The following is a 15,042-nucleotide window of genomic DNA, read 5'->3' on the forward strand; positions in this document are numbered from 1 at the left end:
GTCCCGCATATTATATAAGAAAGTAATGATTTTTTCATATCAGGGTGTACGAGAAACCTTAAGTGGTTCAATACGCGTCCAATTTATAGTGGAATTTTCTAAAATTTTTAGACTTCTTGTTTTTGTGAAACAAAACTTTTTTGAAATTGAAAACAAGCTATTGTACTCATGTTGTTCACAGAACTCGTAAATAGGCCACACATTTCGTAAGCTCGGTTTGTCTATCAGTCAGCCCATTATGGTCATTAAAGGATGTTCAAAATAAATTCTGGAAATTTGTACATTACATTTATGGACATTCTGCTAAATGGTGCCAAATTGTTTGGTGTATGTATGTATATGCATGTATATACTTGCCTATCTAACGAAAATGTACTGCTGCTAACATGTATGACATAATTGCATTTTAAAATAATCCATTTCCACCTCTCTCAACACAGTTATTTGCAATGGAAATGGCTCGAGGCACAACCCATCACCTACAAAACGTTTCGCATGTATCGCGTATTGGGCAAAGGTGGCTTCGGCGAGGTCTGTGCATGTCAGGTAAGTGCCCAGAACAAAACGGATTCAAAACATACACACACATGCTATGCGAGTCTTCGAGTTGTAAGCGAGGCGAAAGTGTAAACTATGCAAATAGAATGCAAATCCCATTTTTATGGCGCTCATGTTTTACAATAAAAATACGAATGCCATAGAAATATTTTTTTCTATTCATATGTATGTATGTGTGTAGTTACACTCCACTTTCTCATCGCATTCATGTACCATTTATGGTTTCTACATTTTTTTTTTTATCGTTTCTCTTCGTTTTTGGTGTGTTTATAGGTACGTGCAACGGGAAAAATGTACGCCTGTAAAAAGCTCGAGAAGAAACGCATAAAAAAGCGCAAGGGTGAATCGATGGTGCTCATAGAGAAACAGATTTTGCAGAAAATCAATTCCCGATTCGTTGTTAATTTGGCGTACGCGTACGAGACGAAGGATGCGCTCTGCCTTGTGCTAACGATCATGAATGGTGAGTTATAAAAACAATTTAGTTTTGGTAAATAACTGTTATTTTAATGTACCTATACTGTGGTCTAGCTGTAGTCGAATATTGTGGAAAAGATTAGTGCGATTTGATTCAAGAGGCTTTATTTAATATATTTATTTTGTCGCCTTCAAAGTTACCCTCACTTATGCCAACGATTTGTACAGTGCTCGAAACACTTTTCATAAGCACTTTTTCGGACGGCCATCAGCTCTTTCATCGAATTTTGTTTTATCTCTTCGATGGACTGAAAACGGGCTCCACGGAGCAGTAATTTTAAGTTGAGGAAACAAGAAAAAATCACACGAGCTAAATTCGTTTAATACGCTGGTTGATAGATGGTACTAATTGAGTTTTGAATTTAAATTCGGTTACAACTGCGGCACGATGCGATGGTGTATTATCGCCGTGTAAAATCCTTGAATTATTCTTCTACAATTCGGGCCGTTTTCGACGATGTTCTCACGCAAAAGCGTGAATACGCCCAGTCAGAACTTTTTTTTTGACCGCCTATTCCTCCGAAACAAATTCATGATGCACCAAACTACGAATATCGAAAAAACAATAAGCATGATTTTTGAGCGGTTTTGGCGTGTTTTTTTTTTTTTTTTTTNTTTTTTTTTTTTTTTTTCTCCATTCCGATTATTGTTGACTTGTTTACATGTCAGACTCATAAACTCATGTCTCATCGGCAGTTATAATACTGTGCATGAATGTGGGATCGAAATTTGCACGATCTAGCATGTTGAAAGAGACCTGTTTACGGTACCCCTAAAAATTCAGTTTTATTGGGAAAAGGCGAGCAAGAACGCGTTTCATACAAAAAAGACCCACCAAAATCATTCGAACGGACTCGTGAGAGATTTCGTGCCCTTTGCCATCTCTCCAACATTTGCCTGACATTTTTGAAGCACGAGGCATGTCTTTAATGATCTCTCGACCGTTTTTGAAAGCTTTGTACTAATCGTAGGCTTATGTTTTCTATAAAGCTGAATCACCGTAAGCCTTTACCAACTTTCGAAAGTCGCAAAGCACTGCTGACATGTACCGATTTAGTATCTGACGACATCGCAAACAGAATGAAAATCTTAAAGTGCGGGATAGGTCTAACTAGAAATATTTTAAAAACTAACGCTAATCGGCAGATATCTCTTTACTATTCATAAATGTCTGTTAAAATAGAAACGATTACGATTTTATTGTTGTTTATGGAAAGTGTGTGTCATTGCGTTTATTTTATTTTTTTATTTTCCTTTACCACATCCCCAGGCGGTGACTTGAAATTCCATATCTATAATATGGGTGGCGATCCGGGCTTCGAAATGGTGCGTGCGCGTTTCTACGCCGCCGAAGTCGTCTGTGGACTGGAACATCTACACCAACAGGGTATTGTATATCGAGATTGTAAACCGGAGAATATATTGCTGGACGATCACGGGCATGTGCGAATATCAGATTTAGGTTTAGCCGTCGAAATACCAGAGGGTGATTTGGTGCGCGGGCGTGTCGGCACAGTTGGTAAGTACACAAAGTTTTTGGTCTCTTAACATTAATTTATACTTGTGCCGTTATTCCTAATTGTGCTGCAGGTTACATGGCTCCGGAAGTGATCGACAATGAAAAATACTCATTCTCACCGGATTGGTTCAGTTTCGGTTGTTTGTTATACGAGATGATCGAAGGCCAGGCGCCATTCCGCATGCGCAAAGAGAAGGTGAAACGCGAAGAGGTCGATCGGCGTGTGAAGGTGAGTCGGAAAATCATTTAGGAGAATAGTAAATGTTTTACAAATTACATAACGAAATCAGTTTAGGCTAAAAATCAAAAAAATTAAGGTGTGACTGAAGTTAGAGTATAATATTTAATGTTGGACTGTTTGGGCAAATATTAAATAATAAGTGAATTTGTTGTAATTTATATATATATATTCAATATTCTACAAAGTTTGCCTAATCTCGCTAATATTGATTTTTTTTTTTAATTTTGTTTTAGGAGGACAATGAAAAGTATTCCAGCAAATTTAGTGATGAGGCCAAATCATTATGTCAGCAGCTGCTCGCTAAATCCATAAAAGTACGACTTGGCTGTCGAAATGGTCGCTACGGTGCACGTGAAGTGAAATTGCATCCATTCTTCAACTGCATTAACTGGAAACGGCTGGAGGCAGGCATGGTGAAGCCGCCCTTTGTACCAGATGTAAGTAGGACGCATTTATTTTCGCCATACTGATTTGGAAAATTTTAACCGATTTCGGTATAATTCTCTGTTTTTTTTTTTTTTTTTTTGGGAGACTAAAACCATAATTAGTTAAAATATTATACGGCAAAAAGTTTATATTTACCAGTTGTTCTCCACTGGTTTTTTTTTTTTTTGCCACTCGGATGCACAGCCGTAGAGGCTAAAGTCTCATTACTGCTTTGGCAGCATGAGACCACGTAACTAGTGTGAACTCCAAGTGTGTCTTAAGGTCTAAGCTTCATGCAGTGCATCTGTTCACTTAACCGAGGTAGAGTTTGGATGTACGCGTTAGACTCAATGCCAGCAGGAATCAGTAGGATACAGAGCAACTTTGCTGCAAGGCGTTGCTACGGTGATGACAAACTTAATCTAAAACTTACTGATCTACAGAAGGTCCGAGTCCCCGCAAGACTCCAACCACCTCTTTGCATGCCCTGCTAGCCTTACACATCTGACACCTCTCTCTCTATGGTCCGACCCCTTTCGAAACAGCTCGTTTCCTGGTCCTACCGTTGGATGACCTCGATGACAACTTATTTAATCTTTACCATCGAGTGGACAGCAACAACAGTGATTATTATAGTTGAGTGTACACTGCATACGATCTATAATAATAAAGAACGGCACTTTTCCACGAATTTGTCTTCGCTGAATGCTTTATAAACAGCGTAACGGAATTTACGAATATGGTTTCTGTAGAACTTTACTTCTGAGCTAAATTTAATTTATCTCCCTTCGTATTTAGTTTATTACATAACAACATAATTTTCGAGTTAAGTCATTTCTTCAAAAACATTTTATTCCACAGCCACACGCCGTGTACGCCAAGGACGTGCTCGACATTGAACAATTCTCGACGGTGAAGGGTGTTAATATCGACGACTCCGATACGAATTTCTATAGCAAATTCAATACCGGCTCCGTGTCGATTTCATGGCAAAATGAAATGATGGAAACCGAATGCTTCCGCGAACTGAATGTATTCGGCGTCGACGACAGTCCAACGCCCGATTTGCTGATCAACGCTGTGCCGGAGCCGGAAAAAGCTGGCTGCTTTCCGTTCAGAAGAAAGGTGCTTTGATAAATATTATTGAAAAATTAACGGAAATTTGCATTTAATTAATTTTTATGTTTTTTTCTGATTGCAGAAGAAGCAACCGCTGCGCACACAGCCGATACCCATTCCCGAACACTTACTAACCACTAGTCACAGCGTTTCCTCGACGACCGTCGAAAGCTGATAGCATAAGTAAATAAGTAACAATAATGATTATTGTACGCAAGCGCATTAAATTACAAGAAAAAACGCAAAAACAAAAACAAACATCAATGAATTGGTGCAAAGCGAGCAACAAACACACGCACACACATACACACATAGATGCTGGTGTTTTCGATGTTAAACTAAAATACTACATATAAATTAATTAATGTAGCACATACACACATACATATATATGTAAGTAATCATACACATACGCACACACACACATACATACAAACGCAGTAACGTGCGCAACAAACGGCACAAAAACATTGCTATCGATTGCTGGCTTAATGAAGCGAGATTTTTGTAAACAGCCGACACATACAAACAAACTATGCACAATACAACAACAACTAACACACAAAAACACATTTTTTGCATTACATAAGCATTAGAGATTTAACAAATTTTTTGCAAATGCATTATGCAACTATCTACTTGTAGTTATATAAATGTATTCGGTTTGTAATCCTTTTGTATTGTGCAAAAGTAGCAACAAAAACAAAAAAACAAAAAAAAAAAACGACAAGCATATGCGAAAAAGTTTACAAATAACTGTAGTTATAACATTTAATAAAATATAATACATATGTATGTATTTACCGTTAGGAGCTAGGAAGCGTAGCGGTACATTTGTAATGACTACTCGTACATATTACTTTAATACTGAATGTGAAACTATCAAACAACAACAACAAAAAATACACCCAAAAGACTATGCCAACAAGAGAAAACAAAATATACATACATATACGCGCACATACATACATATGTAAGGCGCAGAAAAATAATCTAAAAAATATTAAAAATACACAAATTAATGTAATTATGAATTGTTTAGAAACTCAGTTCACAATGTAACTAGCAAACTACAATACTAATGTTTTTTTGTAAATGTTTTCTTTTTTACAACTTTGACTAAATACATACGTACATACATATATGTATGTATACAGCAGCCGTTGCATACTTAAATATCACATGTAATATATACTGCATTTACACACACACATACATACATACACAATATATATGTATTTACTAAACACAACTAATAACATATGCATTTAGCGTTTAAGCAACAACTACAAATGTTAGTAAAACAAAAGTAAAAGCGAAAAAATAAAAGTAAAATACCAAAAATTTATAGGCACGTGCAGAAATTACAAACACAAAAACACAGTTGTATTTGTGTTGAACTCGTTAGTTTGCGAATTTGTATAGTTTTAGTTATTTTGTATGTATGCTGTCATTTAGTTTTTTTTTTTTTCGTAAACTCGCAAAGGCAAATTTAAAATATTGGAAGTTGTATATGTGAAATTTGAATAATAATTATATTCATATACATAAATTGCATTTTAAATACATCAGTTATATTTTATATACATATGTACATATATACAAACTCTCAAATTAACTAGTAAAATATAAATACAAACACAATAATACATAAATACACACAAAATCGCATTAATTGTACTGATAATATATAATATAATAATTACAAAATAATAAAATATCATTTTTTATATATAAATCAATGTGTGTTCCAGCTATTCTTACAGTAAATTAATATGTAAACATTATTTTGTAAAAAAAATATAAAAAATAAACTTTAAATATTAACGAAATACAAAATATGGCACAATGTTGTACAGACTATAAACCGATGTCTCAATATTTTATTTATAACCCATAACTGCACACAAATTTTAACAAATTTTAATCTCTTACAATTTAGTAAATTTTGTTTTGCAAAAGGCTGTTCCAAAAAACTTTTTTTTTAATAATGTCACTATATAAACGATTTTTTATTAAATTTATTTAAAGAAATTGATTTTCAAGCTTTCTAAATTGTAATTGAGTAGTGGATACTTGCAAATATGTGCCTACATTTAAAATTCAATATTATTAAAAAATGTATAGGAAATTTTCAAAATTATTATTAAAGTTGGAAGTGCAATTATATATATTTTTTATTGTTGACTTTTTATTCAAGTTTTTTTAAATGATAATTTCAATTTAGTTTTAAATCTTTGGGTTATGAGATCACGCGATCTTTGTGATTTTTGAACGCCATTCAATGCCTCATTTGACTTCAATCACTTTCGGCACTTATCATAGCGATATTGCCCTCCTTAGACATTAAGAGTTACATTGAATATTTTGTTGTTGTTGTTGTAGCTGCAGAATTCTGCCGTAGTTGACGTGGATTATTTACGGGTTTCATATAGTTTCATAAAGTTATAAGTTATAACGATTCGAAAACATAGCATTGAAAATTGTAATTATGTAAACTCATTTTTGTATGTAATCCAACAAACATTTTTTTAAACAAGTGTAAAAATGTATAATTTTACGACTTTCTATTCTTACATACTGAATTTGAAATCGGAAAAACACGAAAATTCATATCGTAAACTTGATATTCTTCATCAAAACCTTGTTTCGCCAAAGTATCAGCTGAAAACTCGGAACATTTTCACCTACAACGGACCTATACAGACACGGCTACATTTAACTTGCTGTTATTTCACAATGTCAGCTTTTTCTGTTGAAAAAATATTGTAAATTTTAATTGAAATGCTCGAAAACAAAAAAGGGGCAACTTAGTTCGAAAACATCGTTGTAGGTTGCGGGGTTTATTAGATGTGTACATGAAACAAAACCCCGAATATGGGGGTAGAGAGATGACTCTCATTTCGTTTTTAGCCAAAACGTCTGTAACAATCCTACTAGAATGAGACGATGTCTTGTGGTGGTTAAAACTCCATGAGTTTTTTACCCAAAAATCCGGTCGTTTACTACAAATCGATTTACGTAGACGGTATTCCCTATTGGTCGTTGGACTTTGTGAAACAATATATGGTGAACCATGAAAGAATACGATATTGACTTTTAACCGATTTCTTTGGTTTTTTGGTTTCAGTTCTTTCTTGCCGCGCTATTCGTTCGATTGTTGGACGGTTTCGAAGTCATATTGTAAACCCACGTTCGTCACTAGTAAAGATGCATTTTATTAATATAGGGTCCTCATCTAAGTACGTTGCAAGCATCGCTTTTGTGACTTCAATTCGTTTTTCAAAAAATAAAGGTTACGAATCTTAGCATTGATACACTCCATACCCAAAAGGTTAACGAGAATGTCTTGAGTTTTATTAAACTTTCAAAACAAAACAAATCAATTCTTCAAGCTCAAATGAAAATGGAGGAAATGAAAAAAGAATTGAAATGACGAAAAACAGAAGAGAGTTACGAAATATGTAAGGCTCACTACTGCTTCAATAAAAAAAAGTATGACTTAAATGCAATGATATTGAACGCTCTAGAACTTGTTATTTTTATTGACCAAACCATATACGGTAGGTTCTATGAGAAAATAACCGGATTGAATGACTAAAAAAAAACTTTCAGTTTGTATACCAGCTATAAATTCAATAAGCGGCTTTTTAGCGAGAAAAGAACGTGTACAAAATTTCAGATCGTTATCTCAAAAACTGAAGCACTAATTCGCATATATACAAACGGACAGAGTATCTGTGGCTAAATCGACTTCGCTCAATTTTGCGGGATTTCAGATATTTTCTCTTGATATTACAAAGAAGAAGAAGAACAAGAGTTACACTATATGTGACCTGGTCTACGAAAAGGCAGCTAACGTGTGAAAACTAGTTTTCTGGGAAACAGCTGTTAAATCTCTGTTAAATCTCATCTTCCATCCGAATCAACTAAAAAGTGAAAATGGATTTTTTGGATTTTTTGACACCTAAGCCCCCTTTCCGTATACCAGGTCACATATTTTGAATTGAACTGGATGCCATTGTTGCTTTCTAGCGTAAGTTTGTAGAGACAAAAGCTTAAACTTTCCGAGCAGCGAATTGGCGATGCGAATCGTAATAACCATTCTCAATCTGCTTTGCTTTATCCTTCCTATAAGTACTATATACAATAATTCACTCAAAGATCATACACATCTCTCACAATACTTTAATGATATTTTATTTCCTTTTTATTTTTATATTTTTTAGTAAATTTTCGTACTAAAGAGTTTACAATGGACATCTGTGTAAAAACAACAAATAAAAATGTATCAACAAAGGAGCATTTATGAAAGCAGAATAACTCTGCTAAAAATAAAATTCAACTAAAGATTCGTAAAACAAAAATCGCGTTTGCAGAGCTGCGTACTTATCAGCTACACTGTATCAATAAGCAGGAAAGATGCTTCAAAACATCAACTTTTTAAGAACTAATAAAATAAATGTCTATAAATCTCATCTTGCAAAAGTTAAAAAGTAAGCAGGAAAAAACTGTTCATGCCGTAAATATACACATACATACATACGAGTACCAAAATAAAAATAAAAGCATAGATATACATATAATTTATAGTCCGTAAAAATCAAGGAAATAACTTCATTTAAAAATATTTTGTGTAATACACATTCATACATATTAATTACTTAGTACATACTTATATTGAATCAATATAAAAATAATGATACAAATACAAGAAATACATACATGCATACATATGTGCTATTTGTAATTTAAGAAAACCAAACAAAAGCTGAATTATTTAGAAACGTAACGTAATAAAAATAATAAAAGTAATAAAAACAAAAAGTATGTATAATTTATTATAGCAAGCTTAGGAGCAAGATTGTATAATGTGCGAAGAATTTAGTATGAAATAAATTATGAAAAATAAAAAATATTAATATATATATTTAACAAAGGACTTTTAAGTTTTCTTCTTAATTTGGTCAAAACCACTCGACGTGTTCTATTTGCAATGAAATCTTTGCTTGCAGAGGTCATCCTCTAAGTCCCCGAGGCAAGAGAGATGTTTTTTTTACTTCAAATCTTTAAAATATACGAATTTTTTAATTAAAAACAATACCTCTGAGACTATAGACAACAACGTCAAAGTTTTTTTGTAGTATACGGGGTAGAAACTTGCCGCGATTTTCTCCTCGTCTCACCGGCTTTCGATAGACTGAGATTGAAACATCTTGCCTGGAATTGATAACGATCAGTCGACAATAGATATTGATTGGGAAAAGTCCTTTGTTGGTACAAGACGATATTTTTACTCGAATTATTACAATTAAAGAAGTTTGTTCTCAAAAGGAAACCTCGGAGACCCTTTAAAAATATACATAAATGATCTGCATGACGAACTGTATCGATTTAGCCATGTCCATCTGTCAGCCTGTCGCTATTTACACTAACTAGTTTTCTGTTTTTGAGATATCGATTTGAAATTTTTCGCTCCGCTTTTTCTCCCCAAGCAGTTGCTCATTTGTTGGTCGCTATAGCATATAGCTGCATACAATTTGAACAATAAAAATCATATTTTTGTATGGAGAACATTTTTATCTTACGAGAAATTCTTCAGATCGGAGTATTATAACATAACTGCCATATGAAACGATCGATCAAAATCAAATTCTTGATAAGAATCGCGTCGTAAACAAATAACTACCACATCATGCGAAAAATAGTAAGACTTTGACTGCCGGTGACAACTGAGCCAAATGTCAGATAAAAATAATTATTAGTGTTTAGTATATGTACGCTTCTCCTTCTGAAATACATGAAGAAGATTTAGCGATTTTTACGATGAGTGAAATTATTCAACAAAGAGGTTCCAATAAACTTTGTGTGTGAATCAAATTTCTGCTGCCGAAACATTCAGAATATTGGAAAAGAACAGGTGATAATTGTTTGCCACGAACAAATTATTCAAAGGGGGTCGAGAACGCATTGACTACGAACCACAAACAGAACTGCCATCAACCCCAACTAAAGTAATTGTTGTTTAAGAATCGACGATTAACAGTCAGTGATCTTACTGGCATCGTTGGAATATCCGAAGGATCAGTGAAAGCCATTTTGAGAGATTGGTTCCAAAATCACAAATTTTTTTTTTTCAAACAACAGCGGCGACCGTATATTGTGGCAATGGTGAGACGTTGCAAGTTATGTTGACAGTTTTCTTTGATTATCGAAGTGTGGTGCGCTACAAATTCCTTCTGACCGGCCGAATCGTCAACAAGGAATGCTATGTTAGTATTATACGCCATTTGCGCCATACTGCATTGAATCAACAAATTCAAAATACCACCGAGAAACATTGTTGTCAGCTGGGGAAAAGAGACTGAGCTTTGTCAAAAACCATATTCAGTGGCGCACAGAATGGTCGAATTTGTTATTTAGCGATGAAAAACGGGTTAGTGGACCGGACCAAATTTCTCGGCTGGTCTGCTCGTTGCCCTGACTAAACCCCAATGGAATTCTCTGAATGATTTGATCAAGTAGAGTTTATGCTAGGGAGGGACCGTTTATGCAATAGGTACAGACAAATAACGTATGATCCAAGTAGATGTACTTTTTTCAATAGGTATTTTTGACAGATCACGCGTCAGTCGCATTAAGCGATGAAAAACGGGTTAGTGGACCGGACCAAATTTCTCGGCTGGTCTGCTCGTTGCCCCGACTAAACCCCAATGGAATTCTCTGAATGATTTGATCAGGTAGAGTTTATGCTAGGGAGGGACCGTTTATGCAATAGGTACAGACAAATAACGTATGATCCAAATAGGTGGACTTTTTTCAATAGGTATTTTTGACAGATCACGCGTCAGTCGCATTAAGCTGTCATGTTATTTTTGTTCAGTATTGTTTGGCATTCGAAGACTTACGCTACTGAGCATACTATTCGCAAACCCATCACCCATTATTATTCGACCGAATAGACCACGTCCACAACGCAGTGAAGAAACTATAGCAGCCGTAGCTGAGAGTGTACACGAAGTCTGTAAAGAGTCGATTTGGTGCCCTTCTCAGCAACTCGGACTGACGTATTTCAATTTAATTTTGTTCTGCTTTCATTTCAGTGAGCAAGTAATTTCACGTTTTGGGTATGTCGCACACGCCTTCATGGTTTGTGACAGGCAAAATGAATGCAGTAATCTATATTGATTCGTTGGATGACAAGCTCTTTGATTTTGCCGGACATTTACATGGTGATAAATGGTCAAGAAAATGATTCCTTAAGTTCACATTTGAATTCGATTCGAAACAATATGACAGTCTTAAGCAACTAAAGCAAAAGCTCTTTCCAAAAACAAAATCGTTCGAAGGAAAAATTCTGCATTTTTGTATTGTTTCTTTTAAAAATAATTAAAATTGAAGTATTGCAAATATAATTATTTGACTAACTCAGAATAGTTCGGTTTTTTCTATGTTCCTTAGAAACGGACATGTCTTAAAATTTTATTAAAAATCATATAGCGCATTTTAGGGATTTAAGAAAAGTGTTAGACTTTAAACCACAATGGCGTACGACGGCAATTCGTGATTCGTGTCGTCGCCGGCTTTCCGGTGTAATGTATGATACACTCAGCGCCATTATTTTCAAACGTGCGTTCGCCAATTTTATACTCAGGATTGATGGCGACACGAAGAATGTAATATTGATTTACCGGTAAGCCGGTCACATCGACCCATTGGCAATCCAAGTCAGCGGTATACAAATCAGCGCAGCCAATAGAAATGCCTACAATGTCGAAAAAGTTTATAAAAATTCAACGAACAATCTCAAAATTCAATTCATAAATACCTTGCGTCTCATTGCCGCAGGTGTATTTGGGTCTAACACCCGGCACACAGTTCGTGTCCATCAGACAGAATGAGGCTTTGTGTCCCTCTGCCACTTTCTTGTAACGCAAATCGTACACGTCAAAAGTCGCAAAAACGTTCATGCTATGATAGTGTGCATGGCACTGATGCCACTCCCAGTCTTTATAGTTCGCATAGGGGCTGAAATCCGCGTCACCCACATTTTCAGCTTTGGTTGTGAAACGCAACAGATTTCGTATGGCATTCGGTTTTGTGAGTCGTATGACATAAGCCTCGGCCGAGACGCAATTCTCCTCCATAGCACACTGAAGCCGTGTCATCGGCGCCAAATCGAGCCGAGCTGAGGTCTCAATATCACGCAGACCCAAAGTCAAATCGGCGCTCTGCGGCACGCAACGTACAACTGCTACATTACGATTGCCGGCCGTACAGTTACGTGGGTAGGTGGCCTCACGCAAACAGTGCGACAGACTTTGCTCATTACCACGACATAGTGTGCCGATTATAGCCCAAGGATACTTTTTGCTGTCACCGAAGGTGGTTGTTTGATTAACCATGGCTGCGTAGCCGAGACCGAGTTGTCGACATACCACATTGCCCTCACGAAAGCTCCAAGTTGAGCTGCAAAGTGTACCCCATTTGACGCCGTCAAAACTCACCTCAACACGTCCCTCGCGTGGATTTCTTATCGGATTGTTAGAGGTTATTCTGACCTTCATGTTATGGTACTTACTTGAGAGGGCTGTGTGGAGTTTAAAAGTTATAGAGTTACTAAATCTAGCAGTAGTTTTAGAAACTTTTTAGTTTACCTTGTGGATTCGCATTATTGCGTAGTAGTAATACAAGAACGATTGCCGTTATAAACTGAGAACACGAGTTAAGATTATTCATTGCTTACACCGTAATCTGTACTTAACAACTGGTGAAAACAAACTGCTTCGGAAGTTCAATGACTCGAGTCTTAAAGGTGTTTTGTGCGCTGCAATGAAATTCAGATAATACGAATTTTGCAAGGGCCTTTCTTAGTAATATTGTTGTTGTGGAACATTAAAATAAAGACGGAATTTTATATTTACTATACAATGGATAAAGATGAAAGCAATAATAATTTCAGCAAAAGACTGGGTAATATATAATAATTAATTCAGCATGTCCACACGTGTTTAGCGAAGCATTTTGTAAGCCGAAATTGAGAACATCAAAACCATTTATTGAAATTAAGATCCAGCCGTGAAACATTGTAATCAAGGCACCGGTTCGACGTAGTACAGAACTGCACCATAGTTTTGTGAGAGGTCGCTGGAACATTTGGTGGTCCTATTAGGTTCAAGATGGAATATTTAATCCTCGTTTCACATCAAAAAATATACATAATTGTATATAGTATTTATTCTTTACCGGGCCGCCAAGATCAGTATGAATTTCTGTGTATATTCAAAGAAATCAAATCTACTAAAAACTCGAATTGTAGGCCAGGATATATGTATGTACATATGTGAGAAAAGAAATGATCTAATTAAATAGAAAATATCTGGCGTTTTGAGGTTTCACCTGTCTCCGCAACGCGATTTTCCAAAAAAAAAGTTACAATTACGACTTAATGACTTATAGAAAGTGATTTTTTGTCCTTACTAAGGTTTCGGATAACGATCTCGGATCATTTATTAAGAGTGTACGATCAATACCATCTAAACTATACTCTGAGTACTTTAGTGAATATAGATAGTAAATTTTGGTTACGATGAGGATCTTTGATTGAGAACACACTTAGACTTCTATCAAATATTTGCCATAAAAGTGGAAACGAGTCGAGATAGATGCCTCTAAAGAAGACTTGATATTTCCGGATAACGCAGTCTTGCTTTCCTCGACACTATTACAACCCCAAAAACTTGTAACTAACTGTATTTATTAATACTTACCGATAACAGAAATTTTCTGTATAAAATTATTAAAATTTTACATAGCTGCTTATACCTTATATCATATTTTCGAATTTGATCCGGTCCTTGACACTTTTAAACTTCGCACCTAAATCGATAAATAACATCGGAAAATCGAAAGAAACAGTGCTGGAAAATCATTGTGTTGACATCAAAGATATAATAGAGAAACTTTAAATCTCGACTTATTACAAAAACTCAAAGGTCGCAAAAGCGATGCTTGACAACGCTGCTCATTCTAGAGGGTTTCTCAATAAAAGCGATGCGATTTCTTTAAAAAAGGCAACACAATAACTCTTAAGGAAATTCTGTTGCTTTTTTTTTTTTTTTTGTTTAATGTAAAGAACAATCGAAACAACAAAGTTCTGAATAGAACATCAGTCAAATGTCCTCTACTACTTCTTTTGAAGGAACAAATTCGATGAACCCAATTTTTTTCCACTAAATCTAGTCATTCAATATTGACATCTAAAGCTTGAAGAGAGTCTGGTTTATTGTTCAAGACCAATGACTTCAAATAACTCTACAAGAAGTAGTCTAATTGTGTTAAATCATTACTTTTTGAAGGTCATTCAATGTTACAATTTCTTTAAATAATCGAATCTCCAAACGTGTCATGTACCCCCCATCCTCTTTCTCAATTGCCATTAATAGTGTCACCAGCTTCATTTCGAAAGAAATACGGACCAATGATTCCACTAGACCAAAACCACACCAAACTGTAAATTTATGTGAATGTAATGGTTATTCATGATTAATTTGTGGATTTTGTTCGCAGCAGAGCGACAGTTTTGTTTACTTACCGTGGTGCGGTAGTGAGTGTCATCGATAAAGATGATCTACTTAAAAAAATCGTTATCTTTTTTAAGTTGTTTAAAATTCATGAGAACGTCTTGGCATCATCAAATAGC

The 15,042-nt window shown here is 35.2% G+C and overlaps 2 protein-coding genes across 3 annotated transcripts in view; one reads left to right on the forward strand and one right to left on the reverse strand.

Moving 5' to 3' along the window:
- Positions 1-5,051, forward strand: part of LOC108975531 (G protein-coupled receptor kinase 2) — a 185,200-nt gene extending 180,149 nt beyond the window's left edge. For both annotated transcript variants that reach the window (XM_018944072.1, XM_018944073.1), the window contains exons 6-12: positions 441-546; positions 832-1,021; positions 2,306-2,554; positions 2,626-2,783; positions 3,029-3,232; positions 4,083-4,346; positions 4,423-5,051. In XM_018944072.1, the coding sequence (XP_018799617.1) occupies positions 441-546; positions 832-1,021; positions 2,306-2,554; positions 2,626-2,783; positions 3,029-3,232; positions 4,083-4,346; positions 4,423-4,515 (1,264 nt within the window). In that variant the 3' untranslated portion in view covers positions 4,516-5,051. The remainder of the gene's footprint in view (positions 1-440; positions 547-831; positions 1,022-2,305; positions 2,555-2,625; positions 2,784-3,028; positions 3,233-4,082; positions 4,347-4,422) is intronic.
- A 6,760-nt stretch (positions 5,052-11,811) lies between these two features.
- On the reverse strand, positions 11,812-13,079 carry LOC108975511 (lysyl oxidase homolog 2A). The gene is made up of 3 exons (XM_018944026.1): positions 12,998-13,079; positions 12,169-12,930; positions 11,812-12,105 (listed from the first exon to the last, which is right to left on the reverse strand). Exons 1-3 carry the CDS (start codon positions 13,077-13,079, stop codon positions 11,867-11,869), a joined length of 1,083 nt encoding a protein of 360 aa, XP_018799571.1. The 3' UTR covers positions 11,812-11,866.
- Positions 13,080-15,042: the final 1,963 nt, after the last annotated feature.

This window comes from Bactrocera latifrons, unplaced genomic scaffold (assembly GCF_001853355.1).
Source record: "Bactrocera latifrons isolate USDA-ARS-PBARC rearing strain unplaced genomic scaffold, ASM185335v1 scaffold_66, whole genome shotgun sequence".
NCBI lineage: Eukaryota > Metazoa > Arthropoda > Insecta > Diptera > Tephritidae > Bactrocera > Bactrocera latifrons.